The following is a 27427-nucleotide window of genomic DNA, read 5'->3' on the forward strand; positions in this document are numbered from 1 at the left end:
ACCACAGCCAAACCGTACCAAGAAAAATTAAGGATAAACCGACTAGACCAAATAATGGTTTATAAATTGAAAATTCTGAACTTCAAGACTAGCCCACAGGAGATGAACATATATACTTGGGCAAAACGAGCAGTTGAATTCAGAGATATTTACATCCAAAAGTGGAAACAATTTAGTAGCTGAATTCACGTTGGATACAATAAATACCGAATGGACTAAGAAGAGCAAAAGTTGTGATGTTTTAATTGCAGCGGCTAAAACCCAGTCTAAGAGATGCTTTAATCTCTAATCTTTATTGACATCTTCTGTGAAGTCTTCAATCACCTCGGCTCTATTAGATTGTTTGTTCAACGAGCGCATCTCCTCGATTTCGAACTTCAACGTTGCATCACAAAACACTTTGTTGCTATTCTGCAGTTTACCTCGGCATCCTGAGGATTTCAAGTGGTCATAGGGATGGAAAAATCAGCATGAAAAAAACAAGGGAATCTCTATAAGTTCGGTCGAGGTAAGTAAGAACTATATCTTACCTGCAACAGGACAATTTGGATTTTTGACTATGTACTGCAGGATTGCAGCTTTCTCATAGACGTGCCTGCAATCCACACTGCAGCCAGAGAAGGATCAGAAAGACTCAGTATCAATTTTACCGCACAATCAATCATCTATCATTCATGTAAGCTATCCAGCACAAAATGTGATTACTTCTACGCTACATAAAGAATAAAGTAATATTTCAAGTTTTATGATTACATATAGAAATCAGTATCGAGTAAATATGGCTTTAAGGAACATCCTACACAGACATCAAGCAAAGGAGAGGACAAGCAAATCATCCGAACAAAACAAGACATCCGAGTTAAGGTAAAAAATGAGAAAGACAATACACATTCATTGTACCTGCGAACTGGATCTGCTAGTTCAGTGACAGGCTTCCCGCTCAAGGGGCAAGTCATATTTAGGAGAGGGCACTGAGTACTGGTCATGACAATGTCCTCTTCGTCGTCACCAGGCATAGGTTCACCTGCGTGATGAACATTCTGCAGCAAAAATTTGACAAGAAACTTATATGGAAATCGGAGTATAGACCAATCGAACTTATAAGCAATACTTTTCTGACAAAAAGAGAGAAAACTGAGGAACTAATGGTGTAGAAAGTTAAAAAAAAAAAATCGCATACCCAAACTGCCTCCCTGAACTGGCGCATCAAATGTTCATTTTGTGGCACTGAAGAAGGTGCAGCCTTGAGCTTTGTGAATTCATCATCAAGCAACTTTTGGAAATTCGTTAACTGCAGTCATGAGAGTGAATCAGTCTGCTAAACCTAATAAGCAATTACGTAACACCTGAAAGAATAATGGAAGTACCTGTTCCCCAGGTTGGTACCCATTAGCAACAGACTGAATTGCTGAAGAACGGTGATTACAGTCACTATATAAGTCCAATAGCTCAGCCACGGAATTTTCAAGATCTTTAACCTAGTGGAACCCATAATATCAAGGTATAAAGAGCATTTAGGAAAGAAAAAAAGCAAAGACATACATCAAGGAAAGAGTTTGGCTGAAATATATGTGATAACAAGTTGACAATTAGCCAAGAAACCATCACAATAGACGAAATTCAAAGTAGTTCCCTTCAAGTTAGTGTGAGGAACAAACCAAATAATTTATAGGGCTAATTAGAGAAACTAAAAATTGAATAACCAACCTTATCAGTTTGATTTTCTTTCTCCAATTGAACAGCAATGTTCTTCATCACTGTAACAGCTTTGCGGATATCCTGGAAAGAGAAGTAAACATAACCAGGCTACTATGATGCAATACGTTGTAGGATATACCAATTCAAACGAAAGTCAAAATATAAAGCAGATTCTTCTTAGGCTCTATACTTTTGCCCCAAATTCAAAATCCCTTGTTTTACTTCCAACTAGTCAAAACCCAGAAACCGATATATACATCAAAAAAAAAAAAAGGGCAAGAATAACAAAAGTGAATGTGGTTTGAACGAAAGAAAATACTCACGGCAAGCGTGGAATTGTTATCAGATACAAGGACCAGCGACGCGTTTTGAATCCTTCCGGCAATTCCGTCGGAAGAGGTCGCTGACGCCATGTTTATTGCTCCTTCGCTCCAATTTTCTTCTTCCGAGGTTTGTTTTGGAGGGAGAATTAGAAGACGGAGAAGAGTGTGAGAGAAAGAGAGAGCCTGAGGAATACGAAGGAGGTTTCCAGAAAAAAATGCGTGCCGTCTTCTGCTGCTATAACCGACATGTAGTTAATTTTATTAAAAACGTGGAGAACCCAAGTCGTTTTCGTATCATCGCAACCCTGTGTAGTGTGTTCGTGTAAAGCTTTAAAAGGCCGCAGCCCAATAGACTATACAACATAGCCCGTCTAGGGTTTGCTTAATAGTTAATAGACTGTCGGCCGTTTTATATTACTATTAAACGAGACGTAGTTAAAACTGTTCAAACTTGTAGAAGACATGTGGACAACAAAAGATGGCATGCAGTTTTAAGGATATAGATCTCTGGAAAACGTCGTCGTTTGAGCTCCAATTCTCCAATTCCCGGGACTCGGAGTCGACGAAGCCGAAGAAGGCCATAGCTTCCCCAACTTCTTCAATCTTCATCAATCCATCATTTGAATTTCGTTTTAGCTTGAGAAAATGACCGATCAAGAAGGAGACTGGAATTTTTATCTGAGAATCCTAAGCAATAGCGCGCGGGATTCAACGGATCCTGCTTCTGATCCATCTATACTACAATCAGTACGCAATCTTATAGACTCAGCTCGAGAAAAATGATTTAGTTTTAGATGAACAAAAGGGATTCATTTGCTTAGGTTTTTGTTTGAATGTGTGTGGATTAGGTGAAGAAGCTACATGGGTTCTGTAAATTGGAAAACTCAGATGATCTTGTGGCTAGAATTTATCCCCAAATCAATAAGGTCTTCCAGCGTTCGGTTGCTTCACTGTCTCAGTCCGATTCAGGGTCGTCCAAAGGCCTTCTCTTGCTAGTATGTTGTTACTCTCCCTGAAAAATTTCAACCAAATTTGTTTCAGAATGTTTTTTTTTTCCCTACGGTTTTGGGTTCTAGCGTATGATGCATTCAAAGATTATGTGTTTTGTGTTTTAGGCCATTCTTCAGTTTTTTCTTGATTTTGGGGATATGGTACTGCACGATGCTGACCCAAGTTTGAGGACTTTCTTCCGCTCGTGTCTTAGCCGGTATGGACTTGCTTTTTATGTTTTATATTGGTCGTGTATTGCTTCATTGTTCCTTCATTCTGATCATATGTGTTTTCTACTATCAGTGAGTTTTCAGATACTGATGTTGCAGAGGCAACTTGTGAATTCCTTATCGCGAACAAGAGAAAGCTCTTAGCGTCTTTCCCAAACTTACTCCCCCAGGTATATAAATTAGGAAAAGTAGCCATATAAATCCTAAAAACTTGCTTTTAGCTTTCAGCATCGAGAAAAGTACTCTCTTAATTAGCAAACACCTTTATTTCTTTGGTTATTCCTGTGTGCATCAACATATGTAAGAGAACTGTTTGCTTTCATCTTTCTTATTTTGTGTCCATATACTTTCCAATTGTTAAAAATGTGCGAAATCTTTTTAGAATTCAGTACACTATTGCTACTTATCCACCGCTTTAACAATGAAGCCACAACAGACACGCTTGCTCTGGTCAATTGACCTATACGGATTTACATATCCATCTTCTCCGTCTAATACAAGAAATTGTATCTGCAGTTTTTCCCTTTGTTGCTTAAGCTCATTGCCTGGAATTGGGAGAAGTAAGCTGGAAAATTCTTGCTATTTTGTTGATTCTGATTTCTGATTTCATAAGTGATTTGTCTATAAAGGAAAAAATATTTCTTGCTTCTTATTTCAGGTTGGAGAAGTCCTTCCTGAAGATATTTCCCGGACTAATATCACCTGGGTCATTTCTTCCTCTGTTTCCATCCATAGTAGACTTGCCAAGTGAGTCCGCTTGTCTGAAAAATGCTACTGGATTTTTTATATTTGTTTATACTCTAACTTGGAGGCCACTTAGGTGACTCCAACTAGTAACTTCCAGAGCTTGTGTAGTAAATCCTTATTGATGCTTGGATTGTATTCTCTCAGCCTGATTTGAGTGTGCGAGTGTTGTGTACTAATTATATGTCTTCTTGTTAATGTTTTTGCTAGTGTTGGTTGTGGCATTAGAAAAAGTTGAAAGAAGCTCGGGGTCAGGGTCAAGGGTTGGAGGTGGCATTGCTTCAATCCAGAAGAGTGCAGCTCCAGAGGTCTTATATTTTATAAATACATAAACCGGGTTGACAGTTCAGACAGTCAATGAATGACAAGGATCTCTGTGAATGCAGATGCTTCTTGCCCTTATGGATGAAGCATATACTGGTTCAACCATCGGGGATGGAGGGGATGACTCTGAATCTGAAGACAACAATACAATAGATGTAGCTGATCCTCTGTTTCTGGAGCTTCTAAAGGACGAAAATGATGGTCTAGCTGTATGCCTTCTTCCTCGGGCTTTGCTTTATTCCAAATTCCAACGGAAACAGTTCCATATAAATATTTTCTGTTTAGTCAAAAATTTAGGGGCCTAAATGAAAGTTGGTAGTTGTTTTAACTATCTAATAGATTTGACAAACTGAGAGTATCTAGTCAAATTTGTGCTGCAGGAAAGACACCGCGCTACTCCTGCATTGAGTTCAGCTCTGCAGGCTGCTGCAAGTGGTCCTCGGTCAGAAAGGATGAAGCAGACACTTAAGATTGCTCCTCGACTTCTTGATGTCTACTTTAGTGTTACATTGCGAGATGCAAATGACTGTAAGATATAACTTACAGCCTTCCTAGGTTTATTTAGTCAGTTACCAACTTAGCCTTTGACCACTATTCCGCTGACGCTTGTTTTCTTTCTTTCTAATGTTTTATCTTTTGCAGCTTTGATCTGTGCATTAATCCCTCTACTTATGACAAGAAACGCTACAATGTTTCCGGATAAGAATTTTTCTCATGAGGTATCACGCAACTTATTATTGATATAGTACTTCCATATCTGAATACTATCCTTAGAAAATTATTGGCACATGCTAATTGACAATGTTTGTTGATTTCTGAGTGAAGCGTCCATTGATATTCTACTATTTTTCAGAAATGCTATGCTTTATTTACCTTTTAATGTATAAACCTGTATTGCTAGCATGTTGGACCTTATCTTACATAGATATTGTTTGCGTATACAGATCCGTAGGAGGCTACTGGAATTTGTACTAGCTGCATTTCAGAGGTCTCCAAATTTCATTGCCCTGTTGAAAGTAATGTCTTCCTATTTTTTTAGATTTTTTGTTCTCAAAATCACCCTACGTTCATGGGTTACGTAGTCTTATGATTGCCTCATATTTTCTCAAGGAGTAATTTGCCAAAATGCATTCTCAACTTCTTACATAATGCAGAAGCCTATAATTGACCGGCTTGGAGAAGCTTACGATGATGTTGCAAAGGTCAGTTTCTGATATTTCGACGGATATATTGTAAGATAATCTCCTCTAACCATTTTCTTCCGTAGAGAGAGTTAGCTTTACAGCTATGTTGGGCAATTGGAGAGTATGGTGGCGGGGGAGAATCACACAAGGAAGCTGCTCGCGAGCTCTTTGAAAGTTTAGAATTGCTTCTATATGAGAATCTCTCATCAAGGTATTTTAACTTTTGTTATATATCATCACTGTGCTTTCTCAGACAGAAAACTGAAATGGTATTAACACCGCTTTCTGCAATTTGCTTCCAACAACCAAAACAAAAAGCCGCCTAGGTCTGAGGCAAGAGTCTGGAAATGGTTCCAGAAGAACAACACAGTCAAGACTTTTGTGTTTTGTAGTGACAGCTATCGCAAAGCTCGCAACATATCACCGGGAATTATTACCAAGAGCGCGTGTCGCCTTGGGCAAGGTATACATGGAGACATATCAAATCCACTAACGCACTTATCAATGATCGCTTAAACTTATAAAATCTGGTTTCGACAATCATGTACATGTGTAGGTAGTACGGTCTCGGATATCTGATGCAAGGGTTTGGAGAAGAGCACATGATTACTTGGGACTAATGAACGAACCAGGAATCTGTTGGTCTGTGTTAGGACCTTCACGGGTCTCAGAAAAACGGTTTCCAGGCACGGTTAACTGGAGCGAGGGCGGACAAAAAATGGTTGCACACATTCCATTTCACATTCTTAGTGAACAAGGAGGTTAGGAGTCTCTTATCATCCCTCTATTAAAACTTCATTCAAACAAGATAATGTGGTTGGAATTAGAATAGATCCAAAGTTGTGGTCAATTTTTGCAGGTCCTCCGTTCCATGACTTTGCTCTCTCCGATGTCATCCCCAAAAACTGATCAAACAAAGAAGAAAAAGTTTCTTAAATTGTGTTTTGTTGTGAATAGTGAAACACTGAAAATGGTTTTGTGTAATAACCATCTGCAATCTTTTTTTCTATCCAGCAGATGTGGTTGTAACCTTAAAAGTTAACTAAATAATGTTATCATTGGCAAAAATCTCAATCAGACCCGGTTCGATCCGGTTTAAATGTGGTCTAACCCCCGGTTAAATTACAATACAAAAACAAAAAAGGAAAAGTAATCCGACACAATAATGACGAAATTGCTATCGCCGTATTTGATCCTCTTTTCTAACAAACTCCGAAGGAGAAAATGCCAAAAAAAAAAAATTAACACTGAGGTGGGTCCAGAGCTTTGCCGTAGACTCGAAAAACGACACCGTAGGGTTCAGGGCGGAGGTCGGCGGAGATGATTCTCGCCTCCACCACTACATACGTCACTCGACTCCTGTCACCCACCTGTGTGTTAAATAATACAGTAATCTCTCTTGGTACCCGAGTCTCTCTCTCTCCTTCTCTGTATTCCCATGCTTTTTAAACAAAAACAATTATTGATTCTCAGCATCATTATGACTTTATTATAATTTAAAATAGTTTCCATTCTTCCAACATCAGCAGCTGACATTAATCTCTTTATTGTTTAATGAATTTTCTTCTTAACTAAATGTGATATTTCTCTCTTAAAAAATACGGAACTCGAGATATACTTCTCGTCTACTCAACATAACGTGTCGAGTTTAACTAAATAAATAAAACAAAAAACGGGGTTGGACCATATATTACGAAATTGTAGAAAAAGAACATCATATCAAACAATTTTCTTATATAAAAGTAAAATATATAACTATAGAAGTAGAGTTATTTTGTGAGAAGCATAGGGGTAAAAAAATAGCAGGAGAGGGGAGAAATATGAAAGATGCATGCAAAAAGGAAAGATGGGAATATTTTTCAATGCGACGTTACCTTACTACAGATATGACGCGTCAATATCCTGTCCGTTCATTTTTTCTCCTCAGACGCTGATGGATGGATGTGATTGCTTCTTTATGATTTGATGCATCCATGCACCTCTGTTTTTCTTTTTTCTTTTTTCATATTTCTGTTCATTTTTTCTGTTTTTGTTTTTTCCAATAAAGTTTTGACTTTTGATGTAATTACGCTTTAACGCGTATAGAAGATTTTTTCGTAAAAAGTTTAATCTTATCATGGTGTGAAGGTGAAGCTCGCACTTCTAAACAGACAAAGATCAAGGAGTATCCAATAATCTATAGTTTTTCTTTTTTCAATTGTAAGTTTAAAACAATTTGATTTCTCTTTCATTTTCTTACTTTAGGGTGACGTAGAAACGCCTGAATTTTCCAGTCACGCACGCATTGCATGCTCAAAAGACAAATGTCCAATAATATCATCATACTAGATCCTAAAACACATTTTAGCTTAAAATATTGTAATCCTATACACACACATATATATTCGTTTTGTGTGGTGTATTGTACACATCAACATCAACTCTGTCTGTCACTAGCTACTGTCAAATATCACATCAGTTGCTTGTAGAACAGGAGAAACACAGATCATTTTTTTAAAAGGACCTTTTTTAATTCCCCTTCTCTTTCTTTTCTCTTCCTCCTTTTATCTATCAACATTTTTGAATATCTTGGGGGGTTTTGTTTTTCTTTAGAGCTTTTCTCTTGTGTATTTGTGTGTACCGACAATGGATATTGATGTCTTTAATGGTTGGGAGAGATCAAAATTTGAAGATGAAACCTTAATGCCACCTGGGTTTAGATTTCATCCGACTGATGAAGAGCTCATCACTTACTATCTCCTCAAGAAGGTTCTTGATTCCAACTTCTCTTGTGCCGCCATTTCTCAAGTCGATCTCAACAAGTCTGAGCCTTGGGAGCTTCCTGGTAAACCCACTAAACCCACCTTCTTCTGTTTCACCTGATACACTCTTAAACTTTACAAAATTTGTTAATGAAATCCCTTCTCTAGACTTTTGCCTTAATCGTCATATGTAAACCCTAGTCTTAGACTTAGACTTAGACTTTCCTCTGTTCTTAACTTCTTATTTGCCAATATCCAAACTCTAGGACTATACTCCTTTGATCAAATGATTCAAATGTCTTAGTTTAGTTGTAGCACGATATAGGCTTATCGTAGACATTGTTTATTGTAACTCTTTAGACTTTGATCAGTTTTAAAGAACTCAAAACTCTTGTTCAGCTTTATTATATCTGCACACTAGTGACTAGCCCTTGTTCGGTTCTGAAACAGAGTCTTTACCTTAAAGACAATGTTGCTATAACTCGATCGATGCAAAGTTTGTAACTTTCTCTTGTACCTTTTTGAGCAGAGAAAGCGAAAATGGGGGAGAAAGAGTGGTACTTCTTCACACTAAGAGATCGAAAATACCCAACTGGACTGAGAACGAACAGAGCAACAGAAGCTGGTTACTGGAAAGCCACTGGTAAAGACAGAGAGATCAAAAGCTCAAAGACAAAATCACTTCTCGGGATGAAGAAAACTCTTGTCTTTTACAAAGGCAGAGCTCCTAAAGGAGAGAAGAGTTGTTGGGTCATGCATGAGTATCGCCTTGACGGCAAGTTCTCATACCATTACATCTCTTCCTCCGCTAAGGTAAAATTTTTAAAACTCTTTCTACATGATTCACTTTTTCTCATTTGTACATTCAAAATGTATTATTTTACGTACACAGGACGAATGGGTTCTCTGTAAAGTTTGTCTGAAAAGCGGCGTGGTTAGTAGAGAGACGAACTTGATCTCTTCGTCTTCTTCCGCCGTCGCCGATGAATTCTCCTCTGCCGGATCTGCCACTGCTCCTATCATCAACAACTTTGCCACGGAGCACGTGTCCTGTTTCTCCAATAACTCTGCTTCTTCTCATGCCGAAGCAAGCTTTCCTACTACGTACCTTCCCGCTCCACCACCTTCACTGCCACCACGTCACGTCGGTGATGACGTGGCGTTTGGTCAGTTCTTGGATTTGGGATCATCGGGGCAGATTAGTTTCGACGCAGCAGCAGCAGCAGCGTTCTTCCCTAATCTGCCTTCTCTGCCACCCACGATGCTTCCTTCCCCTCCGTCATTTGCAATGTTCGGCGGAGGCTCCGCGAGTGTCTGGCCGTTTGCTCTCTGATGATCATCATCATGCGGCTACAAACTATCTCTACTATCTTTAAATATTTTAATCTACCGAAAAGACTTTAGATTGCTTAATTAGTGGCTTTGCATTAGTCTCAATTCGCATCCTCTTTTCTTTAACATTTTGCTGGTGTAATGTTTCTAAACATGTTGACACAACTATGCGGATTTCATGTTTCTTGCAACATATTTTCTTAGTTCGAAAGCGTCCTAAAATGGTTAAATTTGTAAATCGTTTATTTTATTGATAAAGGCTTTAAATATAGTTTTTAGAAGACTAGGTTTTGAACCTACGCTGATATTTGATATATTTTGTTTATTTGATATATTTTGATAAAAATTATATATAATTAATTATGGTAATAAAATATTATTTCATAAAATAAATAAAAAATTAGTACTAAGGAAAAAATTAAATTTTATATATATAATTTTTTAGAATATGTTGTGTTATAAAATCAAATATGATAAAAAAATCGTAAATTTAACTTGACGTCCAGTCGAGGCAAATCAAACTGATGATCTCACATATCCTAAACTATTTTCTTTGACCACCAGAAAAACGAAACAATTTTATAATCATGAATTTAACTCGTTTTTATATTTAATCGATCGCTACCACCTATGTTTTCATGTTTTTATTCAATGTTTTATTATTCTTCATATTCTTTCTTGTCATTTTCATTGTCAAATTTTGTGTTAATTGTCATCGTAATTTTTACCATTTGGTTCTTCGTTATACTCTTTTTCTTTTTCTTTCTTGTCAACTTTTTCACATTCTTCCACTGAAAAACATTTTTTAAGACTATCACACAACTTGTTAACCCATCAAACTCCACGAACAAAATCATTTCTTTTCTCATAAAATTTGTGAAATTCATGATTACCAGCATAGTCAACACATGCACCAAATTATTGACAATTTTATCCATTTATTTGGTTTTAGATCCACGCGTTTAGAAACTTCTCAAACCAAAATCCTTACTTGGTTTATAATATTTTAAAAACATAATAAAATATACTAATAATTATTTATTTAATATGAATCATATAATATATAGAAATATGAGTACACTATAAGAACATATCAATTATAAATAAATAATATCAATTATATTATATCATCAAATAATATCAACCGTATCATATTATCAAATAACCGTAACCGTATATAACAGTAACCGCTTGAACCGTAACCGTTTAACCGTTTAATCTGGTTAAGATTACAAAAATTTGTAACCATAATTGATGGTTAATAAACCTTAACCGTGACAACCGTAACCCTGGTCATGCCTGTGTATAGCTAACAAAACATGTGTGTTTGTCGTCCATCTTTCTTCTTTAAACCTCAAAATTTGACTCAAACATCAAATTAAGGTCTTGCGATGTCAATCCTTCTTCCTTAGACCCAAAAATAAAAAACTAATGAAAGAATATCAACTCATCTCTAAAATCATACACAAAAATATGTTTTACAGCTCATAAGAAATAAAAAGCACAAATGTAGATAAATAAGATAATTTATGTTATGCATCAATATTTATAATATTTTAAACTTTTAAAAGGTTTCAAAATATAAAATTTGAACATTTTAAAAATTTTCAATATTTATAATATTTTAAACTTTTAAAATTTAAAACTTATAATATTTAAAAACTTTTTAAAAGCTAAGAACTTTTAAAAGTTTCAATATTTATAATATTTAAACTTTTAAATTTTTTAAATATTATAATATTTTTTTGAAACTATTTAAAGTTCTAATTTGATCAAATGAAAAACCAGATCAAACAAAATAAAACTTTTAAACTTGGACGCCTGATAAATCAAGCTTTCCTGCTCATTCGTTGTTGGAAGCATATTAATCTTATTTATACTGGTTCTGAACCATTGTCTAAAAAATTTCTAGCCGATGTGGGATATTATGCTTAGTTCTTTGATTTCCATAAATTTAAATTTTTCTTTTTCTAAAAAATTCTGTAAATTTAAAAAATGTTAATGAATGACATGTCAAATCATGATAGGTTGTTTAAGATAATTTTTAATATAGAAAATTCTGGAAATTGTATAAAATGTTAATAAATGATATGTCAAATTTTTATTGGTTGTTTAAAATCCTATGTGGACGATCTTAGGAGCTTATAAATCCTACTTTTTATTATTATAAATTACTTTCTTTTGTTCAAAAAAAAAAAAAAAGATTACTTTCTAATTTTTATATAGAGAAAAGTAGCAAATATTAATGAGGCTATGGTTGATAACATGAATTACCATGAGTTAAGATTGAGTTATGTTCATAACTTAAAAGTTAAAAATGTCACCAATCATGATTTGTTTTTCAAACTTGGTAAGATTACCAATGAAATAACTGTTGCTCACCCCTATGGGCCTTATCAGATTAATGGGCCAGGCTATAATTAAAGAGTTTCTCAATTGCCACGCGTTTGATGAAGCATAGGAGGACTTGAGTCGTCGTCATCAAAGAGGTCCTTTTCGTCTCTCTCATTCTTGTTCGCAACGAAACAAATTTTGCTGAAAAAGAAAAAAAGAAAATCGCCATGGAAGACGTTAACCAGTTGTTCGATGCTGCTTTCGAGTTCGCACACTATCCCGGTAACTAACTCGATTGTTCTCGTACCACTTTCTTCTATACGTATTTGTGCGATTGTTCTAATTCCGTCGTGATTGAAATCCGATTACCGTTTTGATCTCAGGCGTTCAAAACGAAGCCTCGGTTAAGGAGTTCCTCGATCGCTTCCCTCTTCCCGTTATTTTCAAGTGATTTCTGTTTGAATCTATTCTTTTGGTTTGTTCAGGGTAGCTATTTTAGTTGTTAACTGGGAATTTGTAATATTCGCGTGCAGGGCTTTACAAACTGATCCGGACATCCCAGGTTTTGAGAACACGCTTGTGACTTGCTTGGAGAGGCTGTTTAAGACTAAGTATGGCGCCTCACTCATTCCTCAGTATATGGTAAGACTCACTGATTTCTATTTGTAGATTTGTGTTCCTGTTATTTGTGTTTATAATTGGCTGGATGAAAATAGGTTTTGAGCCAATTGCTATATTTGTTGTAGTCTCATTTAATTATTTGGTGTTTGTTTTAAGCCCGTTCTGCAAGTTGGTCTCAAGGCGAATTCTGCAGTAGTGAAATCTCTGGCTTGCAAAACTGTAAGTGTCTATATATAAGCATTGGTTTATGTATGCCTTCTCAATGGGTTTTCTCGTTTGTAGCCTTTGCTAATGTTGAAGTCTTGTTTCGGTTTTTCTTAAGGTCCTTTGCCTCTTGGAGAATTGCGATACAAACGATGTTTCCCCTGTTCAGCTAGTTGTTAGCAATGGCATATACCCTCTTCTTCTTGATTATATCATTAACAGGTAAGATGACATGTTTAATAGCTCTATAATATATTCTTACAGTTGTGTTCATTCGTCTGGGATTACTCTAGTCTAAGACCAACAGAAACAACTAGTTGAAGCATAATGATTGCCGTCGAGAAAGCCTTTGGATTGGTCTTGCGGGATTCAAATATGGCTTTAGTGTCCCTAAATAGCTGCTTGCCTCATTGACATTTTTTTTGTTTTTTTCTGTAGCGATGATGAAGTGGCACATGCTGCAAGTGAGACAATTAAGAGCCTTGCACGTTTTCCCGATGCAATGGTCTGTGTTTAATGTTTAACCGGTTATTCAGGCTCAGTGGCTAGTTTTTTTACACCAACTATTTCTGATGCATAAAACTCTTTTTCCACAGTCCGTGATCTTCCCTTCTGACACCAACGATGCTACAAATCTTCGCAACCTTGCTGCAAGGTGTTCGTCACTGGTAATTCAGCGCTTTATAAAAGAATTTTATCATGCTGTTCCATTCTTGTTTTCGCTTACAGTTATCCAACTACTTTTCAGGCACGAGTCCGGGTTTTGTCTTTGGTAGTGAAGCTTTTCTCGATTTCTCGAGTTGTAGCTTCAGAAATTAAGAACTCGGGGCTTCTTGATTTACTGGAGGCAGAAATGAAGGGTACAAAAGACACTCTTGTGATCTTAAATGTTCTGGAACTCTACTATGAGGTTGGCCTCCAATATCTGAGATTACTATTCAGTCTATTTCCTGTGTTGCCCATTTTTGAAAGGAAAAGATAGAATTATGTTTGAATATTTGTGCATGAACGCTGAAGTTAGTGGAAGTGGAGCACAGTTCAGAGTTCGTGCCACAAAATTCACTTATTCAGCTGTTGTGTTCTATCATCAGGTATAGACACCGTTGAACCTTTCCCATGTTTGCAACAAAAAGAGTATGGATATTTATTAAGCTTGCATCAGCTCACCCTTTAATATTTCTCTGGGTCTTATATTTTGCATAGTGGTACATCGATGGGACCATATGAAAAGCTAAGAGCAATAATGATAAGTGGCAGGCTCCTCTCGAAGGAAAATATCTACAATGTCGTGGAAGAAGCTAGTAAGATTTTCATTATTCTTTGCCTCTATTGGTTAGAAAAATGTGACTGTTTTGTGTTTCCTTCTATATGCTTTCACAACAACGTGTTTTAGGGATTATGTTATGTTAGGACTGGAAGAGTTATGCGGTTGTTCCCTGTCTCAAATAATCTAGGTCATTATTCTCCTATCATCAGATAATAAAAGCCTCTGTTTATTGTGCCTATGATACAAGTGAAGAAGTTGACAAGTTAACTACGAATTGCTTTGTCTCTAAATGTAATCTATGAAAGAGAATATAGCTGTAGGAATAGACTTATGTTTTTAGGCTGTACTGTAGCTGGCAAAAATCCACTTTCACCCTTCTCCTGAATTCAGGTGTGAAGACGTTAATTTCAGCTATTGTTGGGAGTCTGGAGTCAGTGGAGATAAATGATACTGATGCACAGGAAGTTGCGATTGATGCACTTGGTCAGATTGGATCAAGTAAGTGGCTAACTCCGTTTATTGTAGTCTTCTTCTAAAATAGATAGCTAGCTAGGTCATACCTTTGCAGTTATGGATTATAAGAGCGACTGACAAGATATTTGTTCCCCATGCAATGATCTTGTGACTTATATGTAAATTTTTTACACTAATATCTAGCAACGAAAGGGGCGACTCTTCTCCTTTCAACTTCACCTCCAGCTGCAAGACACGTTGTAGCTTCTGCGTTTGATCGTAATGCACACGGAAAACAGTTGGTTAGTGTGTTATTGATCTCATCAATTGAAATCCTGCTGATTATATGCCCGTACGAAGACAGTTTTTAATATCCAACTTTTTCAGTTTTAGGATTTCTGATTCTAAATATTGAGGTTGATATTTTGTTCATTAGCAGCGACATTCATGAAATTATATGACTATTTCGTAAATGGCATGTGCAGGCTGCACTGCACGCACTGGCAAACATCGCAGGTGAAACACGACCTAAGAGTAACAGAATAGTTGATGGAAAAGCTGAAGAAAGCCTTCGATGTTTAATATACGATGTTGCAGCAGAGGGCACAAAACTAACCCCATCCGTAAGTTCATTTCCTCCTTTGCTTATTTTTGCTCAGTAGTGTGCAGACGACATATGTTTATGTTTGATCCGTAACATGAACTAATTGAAGCATGCCACACAAATCGCAGGGTTTATTCCTTTCAGTTCTTCAACAAAGCTCAGAGATTCGTCTTGCGGTAAAGCTTTATAATTTCAGCATTTGATCTTTTATATATTCTCCCCCTTGATTTCTCTGGTTGGAAATTTTAAAATGCCACAGTACATTTCATTCAAAAGTAAAACTTCTCTTTTGTCCTTCTACACAAAACTCGGAACATGTCGCTCTGTTTATACATTTCTAGAGGGAACTTTGTTTTTTGTTAAAACTAGGTTGTTTACAATGTCGTTTGCAGGGTTATAGAACGTTAACAGCATTGGTGTCTCGGCCATGGTGCCTGGTGGAAATATTGTCCAAAGAAGAGATACTAAACATAGTTACAGATGCAACCACTGAAAGTGAGAAAATAGGTAAACCAAGTAACACTCCTCGCATCATTACACACACCAGCCATTGTATTGCCTTTTTTCTCCCTTCGACCCCTTTGTTCTATGAGTCTAAATGACACATTTTATTTACTCAGCAATGGAAGCAAGGTATAACTGCTGCAAATCAATTCACGAAGCGTTCTTGTGTAGTACCTTTGTTGATGACCCTCGTCGTCTAAAAACTGGTGAAAAGGTTCCATCTTTTGCCTCTGCTATCTTCTACTAAGATGGAAGTTTCGGAAAAAGCTTTCTATCATGTTATATTATATACTTTTTGCTGGCTGTGGACATGATTGAAATTTGTTGCAGCTGCAAGAAGCTGTTCGAAGTGGACCGTATATGTCGAAGAAGTACAGAGACGCACGACCAGAAGTAAAGACAGGCGAAGGATTTTGAAGACATAATTAGAGAAAAACTTGTTCGTTGACCAAAGTTTTTTTTTTTTTTGTAATCTTCTCTAGTGTTCGGATAAGTAAACTTTAGTTCCTTGGAAACAGTACAAAGTTTCGAAACGAGATTTGTGTTCTTTATATTTCTTTAGTGTTGAACGTTGGTTAATCAAAGGAAAAACAGATAAAAAAAGATATGAGTTGGTTCGTTTCACATAGTTTGCCATACATAGCCTGAGAATAAAACACAGAAAGGGTTAAATCGTTGTTAAGTAAATCAAATGAGGGTAATATGGTAATTACAATTCCAGACATCATCTCTTCCTTTATGGATAACACTGGTTCGAAATGGCCATTATTCTTCTTACTGACAGAGGAGGGAGCAGTGAAGAGAAGAGAAGAGGAGAGAAGCCGTGTAGATATCGATGGCGAAGATAGTGCAGTGTCTTTCTTCCTGTGCGACTCTCGAATCTCAATTCAAAGTTCTTTCGCTTAAGGGAATCTCTTGTTCGTCACCATCTTCTACCTTCACCACTCGTCGTGCTTCTTCGGCTACTGTATGCTCTTCGCTTAGCTTCTCACAGAGCGTTTCTCAATGTGTCGCCTTCTCCTCCGGTATAATAACCCCTACTTTCAGAATCGTGAATTTCTTCCTGGTCATGGAATTATTGAAATGTGTTATCTGCATTTTTGGTGAATTCATTCGGAGCTCTTTTGTTTTCGAAATTTTGGGGTTTTTGGGATTGAATTATACATGTCTCGACAGGGAATTTATGGGTACAGAAGCCAACGAGGCAATTGATTGTGTGTGAGGCTACTGCTCCGACGAAGAAAGCTGATTCTGCTGCTAAGAGAGCTCGCCAAGCTGAGAAGAGGCGCCTTTACAACAAATCTAAGAAATCTGAAGCCCGGACACGGATGAAGAAGGTAATCTTGTAAACCTCATACTGTTTCTGTGAATATATGTTGGAGTGCTGTTTGAAGATAGGGATACAAGATTGTTGATAAGCTTGTAGATGCTGTTTCCTCTGAAGTCTTAGTGATAAGTTAGGTGGAATCAATATTAGGGAATGTTTCTCCTTTGGATTTCTTGTAGTAAACAACACTCGATATTGGAATCCAAGTAGGTGGATTAGTCTTGATAGGTTACAACATCTCATTACAAGAATTATAAATGTTTGTGATTAACTTTTTTACATACATGCAAGATGAGAGTATAATCCCATTTGAGTTATATTCTAACAGGTCTTGGAAGCACTTGAGGGACTCAAGAAGAAAACAGAGGCTCAACCTGATGAGATTGTATCCGTGGAAAAACTTATCGGAGAGGCTTATTCTGCAATTGACAAAGCAGTGAAGGTTAAAGCTCTACACAAGAACACTGGTGCCCGTAGGAAGTCTCGGCTGGCAAGGAGGAAAAAAGCTGTTGAGATTCACCACGGTTGGTATGTCCCTGACGCAGCAGCAGCAGTAGCATCAGAAGCTGTGACAATGGCTGCATAAGAACATGGAGCTGGATAATGGAAATTTGTTTTTGGTACTAGATCTTTTCAAAATAAAAAATCTGTTTCTTTTTAATGTACATTTAGTCGTTTTCAGACTCATCTTCTTTTGTTAAGTTCGATCTAAGCATTTTGTCTTCTACTCTTGGCTTGGTCTTGTTCTGGTTCAGTAACATCTCAGTTCTTGGCTCTGGCACCATTCCTCTTGACATCATCTCTTGAAAGTAACTCAATGCTTGTCCAATTTTTCCCTTTGTATGCAGACCATGAATTCTAATAGTATATGTTCTCTGATCAGGTCCTAATCCACTTTTCTCCATCTTCCCCCATATCTCTCTCACTCTCTCTTCATTGTCCCATTGAACATATAACCTAAACATCAAGTTGTACAAGTCGCTCGTCATTTCACACCTGTTCTTTCTCATCCTCTCCAAAACGTCCTCCACATCCTTAGGCTTCTGCGAATACTTAAGCAAGTAACCGAACGTCACATCGTTAGGCGAACAACTCCCACCTTTATGTTCCATTTCTTCCACAAGCTCCCAAACTTTACCTGTTCTCCTTATCTTGCAGAGATGCTTCAAAAGCGAGTTATAGGTCACAACATTAGGAAAGCAACCCTTGTCACCCATCTCTTTGAACACTTGTAGAGCCTCTGGTATTCTCTTCTTGAAACACAAAGCATCAATGACGTTATTGCAGATTTTAACATCCAGGTTTCTTCCAGTTTCCCACATAGCTCTGTATAGTTCCATAGCCTTTCCCAATTTCCCTTTCTTCGTCAACGCATTAATCATTGTCCCATAGCTGACAACATCTGGCCTACATTTAGAAGCAATGATATCTTTCCAAATCCTCTTAGCTTCATGAACATTCCCCAAAACACACCACCCATTGAGAATAATATTCATGGCTTTAATATCGCAACCAAACTCTCTTCTACGAGAGCACAACAAGGTCTCCGCAAATTCAACATGCTTATACCTACACAACCACATCAAAAGCCCATGAAATGCAACCAAATCATCCTCTATCCCAAACTCTCTCCTCCTCTCAAACACTCCTACTGCTTCATCTACTTTGTGGGCAGCAGCGTACCGGTTTAGCAAAACCACATATGTCTTCTCGTTAATAAACCCATCTCTCTTAGACATTTCGTCGAACACTTGGTGGAACTCTTCGAATCGCTTCATTTTCCAAAGAACATCGAGAATCTCGTTATACACCAAGGAGCTAGATAGATACACAGACTGTTTCACGATCAATTGGAAAAGTACGTAAGCCGGTCTCCAATCAGATCGATTCCGAGTAACCACTTCTAGAACCAGCTCTTCGGTTAACTCAATCCCGCACTTACCAAGAATACGCTCAATCTCTTCAGATGAACTTCCACGGTGATTCTTTATGATGTTATGAACATCATCGACAGCAGATTGCTTGACATTGTCGTGAGCTGCAAGAGAATGAACTTGATTAGTACCCAGAAAGCGAAACCCAGAGAGAGTGGTGTGGTTCTCATGATTAGGCTTCTCAGGAGGTAAAACACGGCGAAGAACGACCAAGGATGATGATGAAGAAGAGATCTGGCGTCGCCATAGAGCATTTTGTAGCTTCAGTAAGATTTCAATTTTGTTTTTCCCACCCATCTTCACAAAGTCTATAGGGTACGATCTTAGACCATGTGCATCGGTGATGATTTGGGCCGTATCCCGTTTTTTTTAGATTTAAAATAAATAAAAAAAGCCCAAATTTGAAGAACGGTATCTTTATTCGGGACGTTTTTTGGTCGTCCATTTCGACGCGTGTTACGTTCTCATTGGATGTTCTATTTTTTCTAGGGTTAGAACAAAAATTTGTCGAGACTTTAGTTATATCGATTCTCTTCTAAATATTATTATTAAATGTGAGGGACCAAAAAAAAGTCCCAACCGATGTGCTTGCTCTTAGGAACCAGGAATAACATATACAAAATTATAATTCCAATTAAATTTTTTGGGTGATTAATTATTGCAAATAACATTGTAAACATAACACTAACCAAAACACAAACACAAATCTACAGGTGAGTTTTTTTTTTTGTGAAATTAAAATATAGTGAGTTTATAATTAAATAATCAAAGTATTATTACTGTATAAAATGGGCAGTTCTTCACCTCAGTAGATTGGGCAATAGCAATGTCATTTTCTGTGGAGATGCTGAAACTCTATATAAAAAGGTTTCTCACATGTATACCTGCAAACATCATTCTGAAGATCGGGACCAGACTCTCATTGCAACCCAATTGAAGGACATTGTGAACATAGCTACATCGTATGAAACTATAAAGTTCCTTAAAATCTCACGTGTTGTGGCTAAAGATGCTAGGAAAAGAAAGTCTAATTTTGTAATCTCATGGAACAATGTATGCTGACCGTTGTTAATATTCAAAAGTTCTGTTGACGACAAAAAAAAAAAAAAAAAAAAAAAAATCAAAATCAAAAAGAAAAAGAAAATTGCCGACCAAAACTAAAATTTTAGTTTTATAAAAAAAAAATTTGACATAGAGACCGACGACATATCTTTGGTATGCCAGAGGGCATCGATAAATCTTATTCTTAGGATTTTTAGAAGAAGAAGTTAATTTTGAGCTAGCGTCTCTCTAAGGATTGAAGTTTCGGTGCTATTGTGTTTAAACTTTGGTTGCAATTTCTTTTAGTTTGAAGCTTATATTTTCTGCTTTATATGTTTAATGGTTTTTAGCTCTCAGTTTAGTTTCCGGAGACTTTTATTTCGTCTGTTAGTTTAGTCTCCCTCGCAGGTTTGGCCCGTGATTAAAGTCCGTGAAGCTGGTGCTTTAAGCATCATGAAAATATATAAGTTTTAAAAGCATCAATTTTCAAAAATGCGTTGTAATGTAGTGGTTAACACATATTTGGAAGTCTAAGATGTTATGAGTTCGAAGTCGACTTTAGAGATATTCATGTTAGCCCTAGGATAAAAAACCGAACCGAAATAACCGAACCGAGCCGAACCGAAATTTTGAGTATTTGGTTTGGGTTCGGTTATTAGGGCAGAACCGATCGGCAACTTCTAAAATTAAAATCGGTTCTCTGAACCGAACGGTTAATCGAACTAAATCTAAAGTCTAAACCTTAATACATTGATGATTGACCACTTCTTCGTCTTTTTTTTTTGTTTTTTCACGAACTAGACATATATTCGATAGAGAGAGAAAACAACAATTCTGGTGAGATTCTCTGAGAACTCTTTATTATACAAAAAAAGAGTTTAACGAACAACTCTTCACTTCTCACGAACAATGGCTCCGGCTCAACGGTGACGAGGGCATAGTCTTCTGCTCCTTATTATTTTTCTTTTACTCTCTTATTATTTTTATTATTCATACTCTTTTTTCTCCTCCAATCTTCTCCCATCATCTCCATCTTCTCCTTCCTCTCCTTATCATTTTTATTATTCTTCTTCTCTAATATTCTTCTTTTCTTTTCATATGTCCTTCTCCAATTATTTTCCTTCTTCTCCGATCACCGTTCACAGAACAAACTATCTCTTGTGGCTTGCGGCTAGCGGCTAGGGCAACACAAGGAGTGCTTTTATTTTATTTTTGTTTTATTACAGATCTTTATTTTCTATGTTAAGTAACGAGCTTTTATTTTAGTTTGGCCCATTTATTTTTGACTTAACAATGAAAATCGTTTTTTTTGGTTTTTATATCCAAAAACCGAATAACCCGAAAACCGAACCGATCCGAACCGTTTTTAATTTCGGTTTAATTCGGTATACATTTTAATAATTGAAAAAACCGAAAAATTGAAATAACCGAACCGAACCAACCGAATAAATCGAACTCTCAGGGCTAATTCATCTCTCCGCTGGCTGAAGTTCGTAATTTATGTCTCCTTCACGTTTATTATCAATATTTACATCAGATGACGAAAAAAAAAGAGACCGACGACATATATGTATGGGAAGCTGCTACGTAGTTCAATAATCATGTTTAAGAAATACTAAAACAGTATCTTGATAATCAATTAACTGTTGTTACACCTTGTGAAACGTAAAGATAACGATAATAATTAACAAAGAAAAAGAAGATAATATAGTAAAATAATGGTATTTTATTTAAAAATATTCTGATAAACGAGCAGATTCTGTGGCCCGAGAAAAATCCAATCCATTAAGCCATTATTATAGAGAAAACATTTTTGGTGTTCTAAACTCAAAAAAATTAGAAAAATAATGAATAATAATTTAGAACTCTTTTTTAATTATTGATATAGAATTGATTTTGGCTTAGTTCTAAATTGATGTGGCAAATTATGAATGAATACAATTTTTTGCAAACAATTTTTCACAAATTAAAAGAGTGTTTAAGAATATTATATTATAAATTTTTATAATTGTAATATGTTTAAGAATATTATATTAATTTATAAGTATACAATTGCTTTTATATAAGTATGCAATTTAAATATTAATTTATAAGTTTTTATAATTGTAATATGTTTAAAAATATTATATTAATTTATAATTATACAATTGGTTTTATATAAGTATGCAATTTAAATATTAATTTATAAGTTTTTATAATTATAATATGTTTAAGAATATTATATTAATTTATAAGTATACAATTGCTTTTATATAAGTATGCAATTTATATGTTTTTATAATTGTAATATGTTTAAAAATATTATATTAATTTATAAGTATACATTGCTTTTATATAAGTATGCAATTTAAATATTAATTTATAAGTTTTTATAATTATATTATGTTTAAGAATATTATATTATTAAATCTTATAATATTAAACATATTTTCTTAATAATTAACTTTTTAACAAAAGATTTAAACTAATAATCTTACATTATTTTTATAATATTTTTACTTTAAAAACACCCAAAATTGTTCCCCTAAAATGATGCCCTTATCCATGGCGTGAAGACATATATAGCTGTGGCGAAGACATATTTAAAAAAAAATATATTTCAGAAAAAAAAACTAAGTAGCCAGAAGAATTAAATTAAATTAAATTTTAAACCAAGCTTTTTATAATGAAGACGTCTTCATGTGCCGTCGTCAATGTAAAGTAAAATTACCGTCCGTCTTTTAGGAAACAAAACAAACGGCGGGCCCACCGCCGTTAGGATCTCTCTCACGGTTAGCCGACGCGGCCACCATTCTCTCTCTCTCCATAATCATTCTCCACGCGTCGCGTTGACCACGTGGCACTATACATCTTTTATAAAAAACCAAAGATAACAAAACACTTTAAATTTTTAAATTTCTTTTATTATTTAAATACTCGAGTGCGTTGTGGGCTCATGTTTGTTTTTTTCGGGCGAAGGGGCGGCTATGTAGCTTTTCAATTTTTTATTTTTTATTGGGAAAAAATAAAAATAAAAATAAAATTAAAGAAAAATAAAGCAGTCAAACTCAAAGTTGAAAATGGAGCTAGAGTCGAACAAGTCACGCATTAACGCTCTATTTCTTTCACGCGATCGCCGTCGGCACGTGATTAGCGGTGAGATTCACTCTCCTACATTGAAACGCGTTTACTTAGCCGCGCGTCCTCCTGATGTCGCCACGTATATTTTTTTACAATTTTGCGTCATCCAATATTATTTATTGTTTTGTTTTGGTTCCTTTCTCTCTGCTTTTCAGGCGCCGCTGCTCAATTTATTTCCTTGTAGTTTTTTTAAAAATTTACTACTCTCCTCTCTTTTTTTTAAAACTATGTTAGATGTACTCATATAAATGGTAATTTTAATTTCAAACAAAATTTTGAGAAAACTAGAGTATTATGCATACATTTATAATTCACTTTACTCATTTTCGAAAAGAAAATTTGAGATATTATATGAAAACATAGTTACTGAGTAAATGAAATGACTCACAGATTTTTTCAGTTTTTTTTTTCTTTTTTCTCAATAGCATTAACTTGGAGTCAAACATATTAACTATTAAGGGAAAACATACTGAGTCCAGTCAATCATAAGTTTAAAACTTTATACTTTGTGCATATATATGGCAACAAGGTTTGTTGTACATGTTGTGTGGGTGATAAATAAGCTCTCTCATTTGAAACAATCTCATAACAAAGCGTGCAAAATTCAAGTTAGTTGTACTCACTGCCTATCTGTTAAGAGGAAAGCCAGCTTTTAATTAGATCCTAAATCACGTGAGCAAACGGAACCAAGCAAAAAAAAAAAAAAAAAGAGTTCTTGAATCAGAAATTTTGTTTAACCATAGACATTATATTATGATATGGGATTACATTCTTAATTGGGAACCTTGGTTAAAAAAAAAAAAAATCGAAATCTTATCAGCATTTATGGGGAATACATTGTGTGGGCAAACAGCAAACTCCACGCATCTCCATTTAATACGTCAAACAAATTTGTCCGGATTTCTTCTTCTTCTTTTTTTTCCTTTTGAACCCATGTATCTAATTTTTGTTACATTGTAACTAGAAAGTGTATCTTACATTGTATCAAAAGTTTAGTACATCAGATAAGCAATGTATCTAAAACTAATCGATTAAAAAAAAGTTCCTCATTAAGTGTTATTTTCTTGATTTTATGTCATAAGAAAAGTTTAATGCAAAGATTGTTTCGTTTAATTTTTTTATTGCTAAAATATTCATCAATAAAAAAATAAGATACAGAGCATTTGGACAAAAATAATCGATTCCTTTAAAGACTACCGAAACAAGAAACATATGTTAAATAATTGTTTTTATTGATCAAAGTCTCGAGCTCAAATACAAGAATTCAAGGCACAGCGAATCAATCTATAAACCCTAGTCGCGTTCTAGAGTTGAGTCGTGTGTCTTGTGTTTTAGATCTCTTGATTTGTTGCTCTCCCCTGTCTCACGTGGAGGCCGCTCTCCTTATATAGAGACTCATTTGCCCTAATCCCTTAGGATTTGTCTTGGGCTTACCGACTCTATCTATGATAGGGTTGGTCACGGGACTCTTGGCCCATTAGTAAAGTCGGTCGTTAGACTCTTGGTCTCTTAACAGATCTAGTCGCGTGACTTTCGGTCCTTCGACAAAGTTAGTCGCGAGATTCTCGGTCTCGTGACAGAGTCACGAGATTTTCGGTCTCTTAACAGAGTCAGTCACGAGATTCTCAGTTCATTGAACCAATCAGGAAGATTTTCCTCTTATAAGATAAACTCTTATCTACGCTGATTTTATCCAGCAAAATATGTGTTGAATAAATAAATTATATTTATGTATTTATGATGATAAAATTATGCCCAACAGTTAGCCCATATTCTCTATTTTATTAGTAAGAATTTAGAGAGTTGTTAAAAACAATGGTATTATTTTTCCAGCCAACAAAATCTCAAAGTCATGTACCTTTTGAAATGATTTGTAACGGCTTGTGACGTCACCATAGCAGCTTTATCGAATAGTGACTCCGTAGAGACAATGTTGAGTCCTTAACACGTCCTGACTGGGATCATTTTTGTACTTGACTATATGTGCCATGACCATTTTATAGGTTCTGACATTCTTGTCAGTCATAAGACTTGCTCGTGGCATTGATCTTATATATGATAACATTCTCTTACTGTACGATAATCTCCACATGTGAGGATGTACATAACAAACAATTTCTTATCTTGTGCGTGAGACACAACTTAGGTCTCACATTTGTGACATGATCTGTCTCGTGACATGAAACATAAAATGATACTTATTTGTTGACACATCTACTGCTTTGTGCCATGTCACATGATTGTTTTGTGTTCACGACGTTGTTCATGTCACGTGCCTCTGACACCATTCATGTCACATGTTCATGACATTGCTCATGTTAAAAGCTAATGGCGTGAGTTTCATGCTCTCAACATCTTGTCATCATGATTACGCTCATGACGCGATTTCTATCGTGTGCTCAAGGAATTAGTCACATCATGTGCTTCCAACAGCATTTATGTCGTGCGTTCTCGACATTGTTCATGTCTTGCGCTCGTGACAGTCAGGTGTTCCATAATTGTCACGTGCTCGCTTCTTTAATAACAATGTTCATGACATTGTCAATGTTTTGTGCTCGTGACACGATTCGCGTTGTATGCTCATCACATCGCCTATATCACGCGTCGTTACGTGCTCAAGAAATAGTTCATGTTGCACGCCTCTGCTACCATTTGTGTCACGTGTGACTGCCGCTATTCATGTCGCGTGTTCATAACATCGTCCATGTCACGCGCTCATGGCGTGAGTCTTGTGCTCACGACAGTCACATGGTTGCTTATGACACAAATTATCGTCTTGTGCGCGTGACAGCCTGGTGTTTCATAACTAGTCACGTGTTTTCTTTCTTTAACTTCAATGTTTATGACATATTACTTATATCTCGAGGTCATGACAATGAGGTGTTTCGTAACTGTCACATGCTCCTCTTTAATAAACAATGTTCGTGACATTGTTTATGATATGTGCTCTTGACAGTAGGGTGCTCCACAACTGTCATGACCTTAACTGTCACGTGGTTTTTCTTACATAAACAATGTTATGAACATTTTAATGTTCTTTGCTTGTGACAGTCACATGTTCCATAACAGTAACGTGCTTTTATGTTCTTCAATAACGATGTTTTTGACGTTGTTTATGTTTAGTGTTCGTGACACATTAAAATCTTGTGCTTGTGACACATTGTTTATACCGTGCGCTCGCTTTTTGCAGTAACAATGCTCATGGCATTATTTATGTGTTCATGACACAACTTCATGTCTTGTGCCCATTACAGTCACAACATTATTTTTGAAATCACAATGCTCAACACATTCTTTGTGTCTTGTGTTCATGAAACATTTTAATTGTCTTGTGCTCGAGACAGGCAGGTGTTTCATAACTATCACGTACACAACTCTTTAATAATAATGTTCATGACATCGTTTGTATCTTTTGCTCGTGACAGTCAGGAACATAACTGTCACTTGCTGCTCACTTCCTTAATAGCAATGTTCATAACATCGTTTGAGTGCTTGTGCTCGTGACAGTCAGGTGTTCCACAACTGTCACGTGCTCACTTCCTTAATTACATTGTTCATGACATTTTTTATGCCTTGTGCTCATAGCACTGTTCACATGCTCATGGCATTACATACGTCATGTGGTATTGACATTACTTATATGCTCGCGACATTATCTTTGTGTACGTGACAAAGATCCACGTCTCGTGTCTATGACACGCACATGCTATTTTATCAATGCTCATGACATATAGTCCATGTCTCGTGCTCGTGGCACAATTAAATCTTGTGCTCGTGACACGTCCAAGACTTGTGCTTGTGACACGTTCAAGTCTTGTGCTCGTGACATGTTCAAGACTCGTGCTCGTGACACGCTTGAGTCTCGTGCTCGTGACACATTTAAGTCTCGTGCTCGTGACACGGTTGAGTCTTGTGCTAGTGACACACTTTATGTGACAGTAACATATTATTGAAAACGTTGTCCATAACATGGGACGTGTAGTGTTAATCATTGGCAAAATAGGCTCCTGACCCACGAACTTCAGTGACCTTGTAAGGACCTCCAAGGTGAGACCGAGTTTCCCAGATCCTTGTTCCCTTGTATTTTGAAAAGTACGTCGCAAGATCCAGTCTCCTCTTGGAGTGTCCGCGTCGTAACTTTTAGCTGCTTCCTGTTGATAACATAAATTTTTGATTTTCGCTGCTTCTCGTTTCTCGTCTAATGGATCGAGATTGAGACTCATCAACTCTTCGTTTTTCTGCAAGTTAGGGTGCTCGGTTCGTGCCGTAGTCACGCCTACTTCACATGGCATTACTGTTTCCATCCCATACATTAGAGAAAACGGTTTTTTGTAAGTCGATCACTTAGTGATGGTGCGGTAAGCCTACAATATGCCTGGAATCTATTCTACCCACTTTCCTTTTGACTTTTCCATACGTTTCTTCAATAGTTTCACAATTGTTTTGTTTGAA

At 36.2% G+C, this 27427-nt stretch overlaps 6 protein-coding genes across 7 annotated transcripts; 4 read left to right on the plus strand and 2 right to left on the minus strand.

Annotated features, from left to right (window-relative positions):
- Positions 1 to 43: 43 nt before the first annotated feature.
- On the minus strand, positions 44 to 2246 carry LOC104765337 (E3 SUMO-protein ligase MMS21-like). Its single transcript, XM_010489031.3, has 7 exons — positions 2022 to 2246; positions 1708 to 1779; positions 1368 to 1478; positions 1181 to 1291; positions 901 to 1040; positions 531 to 607; positions 44 to 431 (listed from the first exon to the last, which is right to left on the minus strand). Exons 1-7 carry the CDS (start codon positions 2109 to 2111, stop codon positions 286 to 288), a joined length of 747 nt encoding a protein of 248 aa, XP_010487333.1. The 5' UTR covers positions 2112 to 2246; the 3' UTR covers positions 44 to 285.
- A 191-nt stretch (positions 2247 to 2437) lies between these two features.
- Positions 2438 to 6561, plus strand: LOC104765338 (uncharacterized). 2 transcript variants are annotated; one of them, XM_087502211.1, is made up of 16 exons: positions 2438 to 2768; positions 2870 to 3016; positions 3137 to 3228; positions 3315 to 3411; positions 3758 to 3801; positions 3900 to 3988; positions 4196 to 4293; positions 4372 to 4518; positions 4690 to 4837; positions 4952 to 5028; positions 5254 to 5325; positions 5464 to 5511; positions 5577 to 5704; positions 5812 to 5956; positions 6050 to 6254; positions 6353 to 6561. In XM_087502211.1, the coding sequence occupies exons 1-16, from the start codon at positions 2667 to 2669 to the stop codon at positions 6400 to 6402; spliced, it is 1689 nt and encodes a 562-aa protein (XP_087358337.1). In that variant the 5' UTR covers positions 2438 to 2666; the 3' UTR covers positions 6403 to 6561. The 2 variants fall into 2 exon arrangements, 1 of the variants encoding a protein (XP_087358337.1); XR_015591189.1 differs by having other exon boundaries at positions 2441 to 2768; positions 5420 to 5511.
- Positions 6562 to 7873: 1312 nt separating this feature from the next.
- On the plus strand, positions 7874 to 9804 carry LOC104765339 (protein CUP-SHAPED COTYLEDON 1-like). Its single transcript, XM_010489033.2, has 3 exons — positions 7874 to 8317; positions 8764 to 9047; positions 9127 to 9804. The coding sequence occupies exons 1-3, from the start codon at positions 8119 to 8121 to the stop codon at positions 9565 to 9567; spliced, it is 924 nt and encodes a 307-aa protein (XP_010487335.1). The 5' UTR covers positions 7874 to 8118; the 3' UTR covers positions 9568 to 9804.
- A 2212-nt stretch (positions 9805 to 12016) lies between these two features.
- Positions 12017 to 16191, plus strand: LOC104765340 (uncharacterized). The gene is made up of 17 exons (XM_010489035.3): positions 12017 to 12182; positions 12284 to 12347; positions 12434 to 12542; positions 12678 to 12740; positions 12844 to 12947; positions 13164 to 13230; positions 13322 to 13393; positions 13474 to 13635; positions 13743 to 13816; positions 13929 to 14026; positions 14383 to 14490; positions 14650 to 14747; positions 14931 to 15068; positions 15178 to 15225; positions 15442 to 15556; positions 15670 to 15767; positions 15884 to 16191. Exons 1-17 carry the CDS (start codon positions 12128 to 12130, stop codon positions 15968 to 15970), a joined length of 1560 nt encoding a protein of 519 aa, XP_010487337.2. The 5' UTR covers positions 12017 to 12127; the 3' UTR covers positions 15971 to 16191.
- Positions 16135 to 17661, plus strand: LOC104765342 (small ribosomal subunit protein bS20c). Its single transcript, XM_010489037.3, has 3 exons — positions 16135 to 16578; positions 16730 to 16890; positions 17209 to 17661. The coding sequence occupies exons 1-3, from the start codon at positions 16389 to 16391 to the stop codon at positions 17464 to 17466; spliced, it is 609 nt and encodes a 202-aa protein (XP_010487339.2). The 5' UTR covers positions 16135 to 16388; the 3' UTR covers positions 17467 to 17661.
- LOC104765341 (putative pentatricopeptide repeat-containing protein At3g15200) lies at positions 17074 to 19218 on the minus strand. Its single transcript, XM_010489036.3, has one exon. The coding sequence runs from the start codon at positions 19109 to 19111 to the stop codon at positions 17549 to 17551; it is 1563 nt and encodes a 520-aa protein (XP_010487338.1). The 5' UTR covers positions 19112 to 19218; the 3' UTR covers positions 17074 to 17548.
- Between the last annotated feature and the right edge of the window lie 8209 nt (positions 19219 to 27427).

Source organism: Camelina sativa, chromosome 19 (assembly GCF_030686135.1).
Source record: "Camelina sativa cultivar CO46 ecotype springtype chromosome 19, ASM3068613v1".
Taxonomy (NCBI): domain Eukaryota; kingdom Viridiplantae; phylum Streptophyta; class Magnoliopsida; order Brassicales; family Brassicaceae; genus Camelina; species Camelina sativa.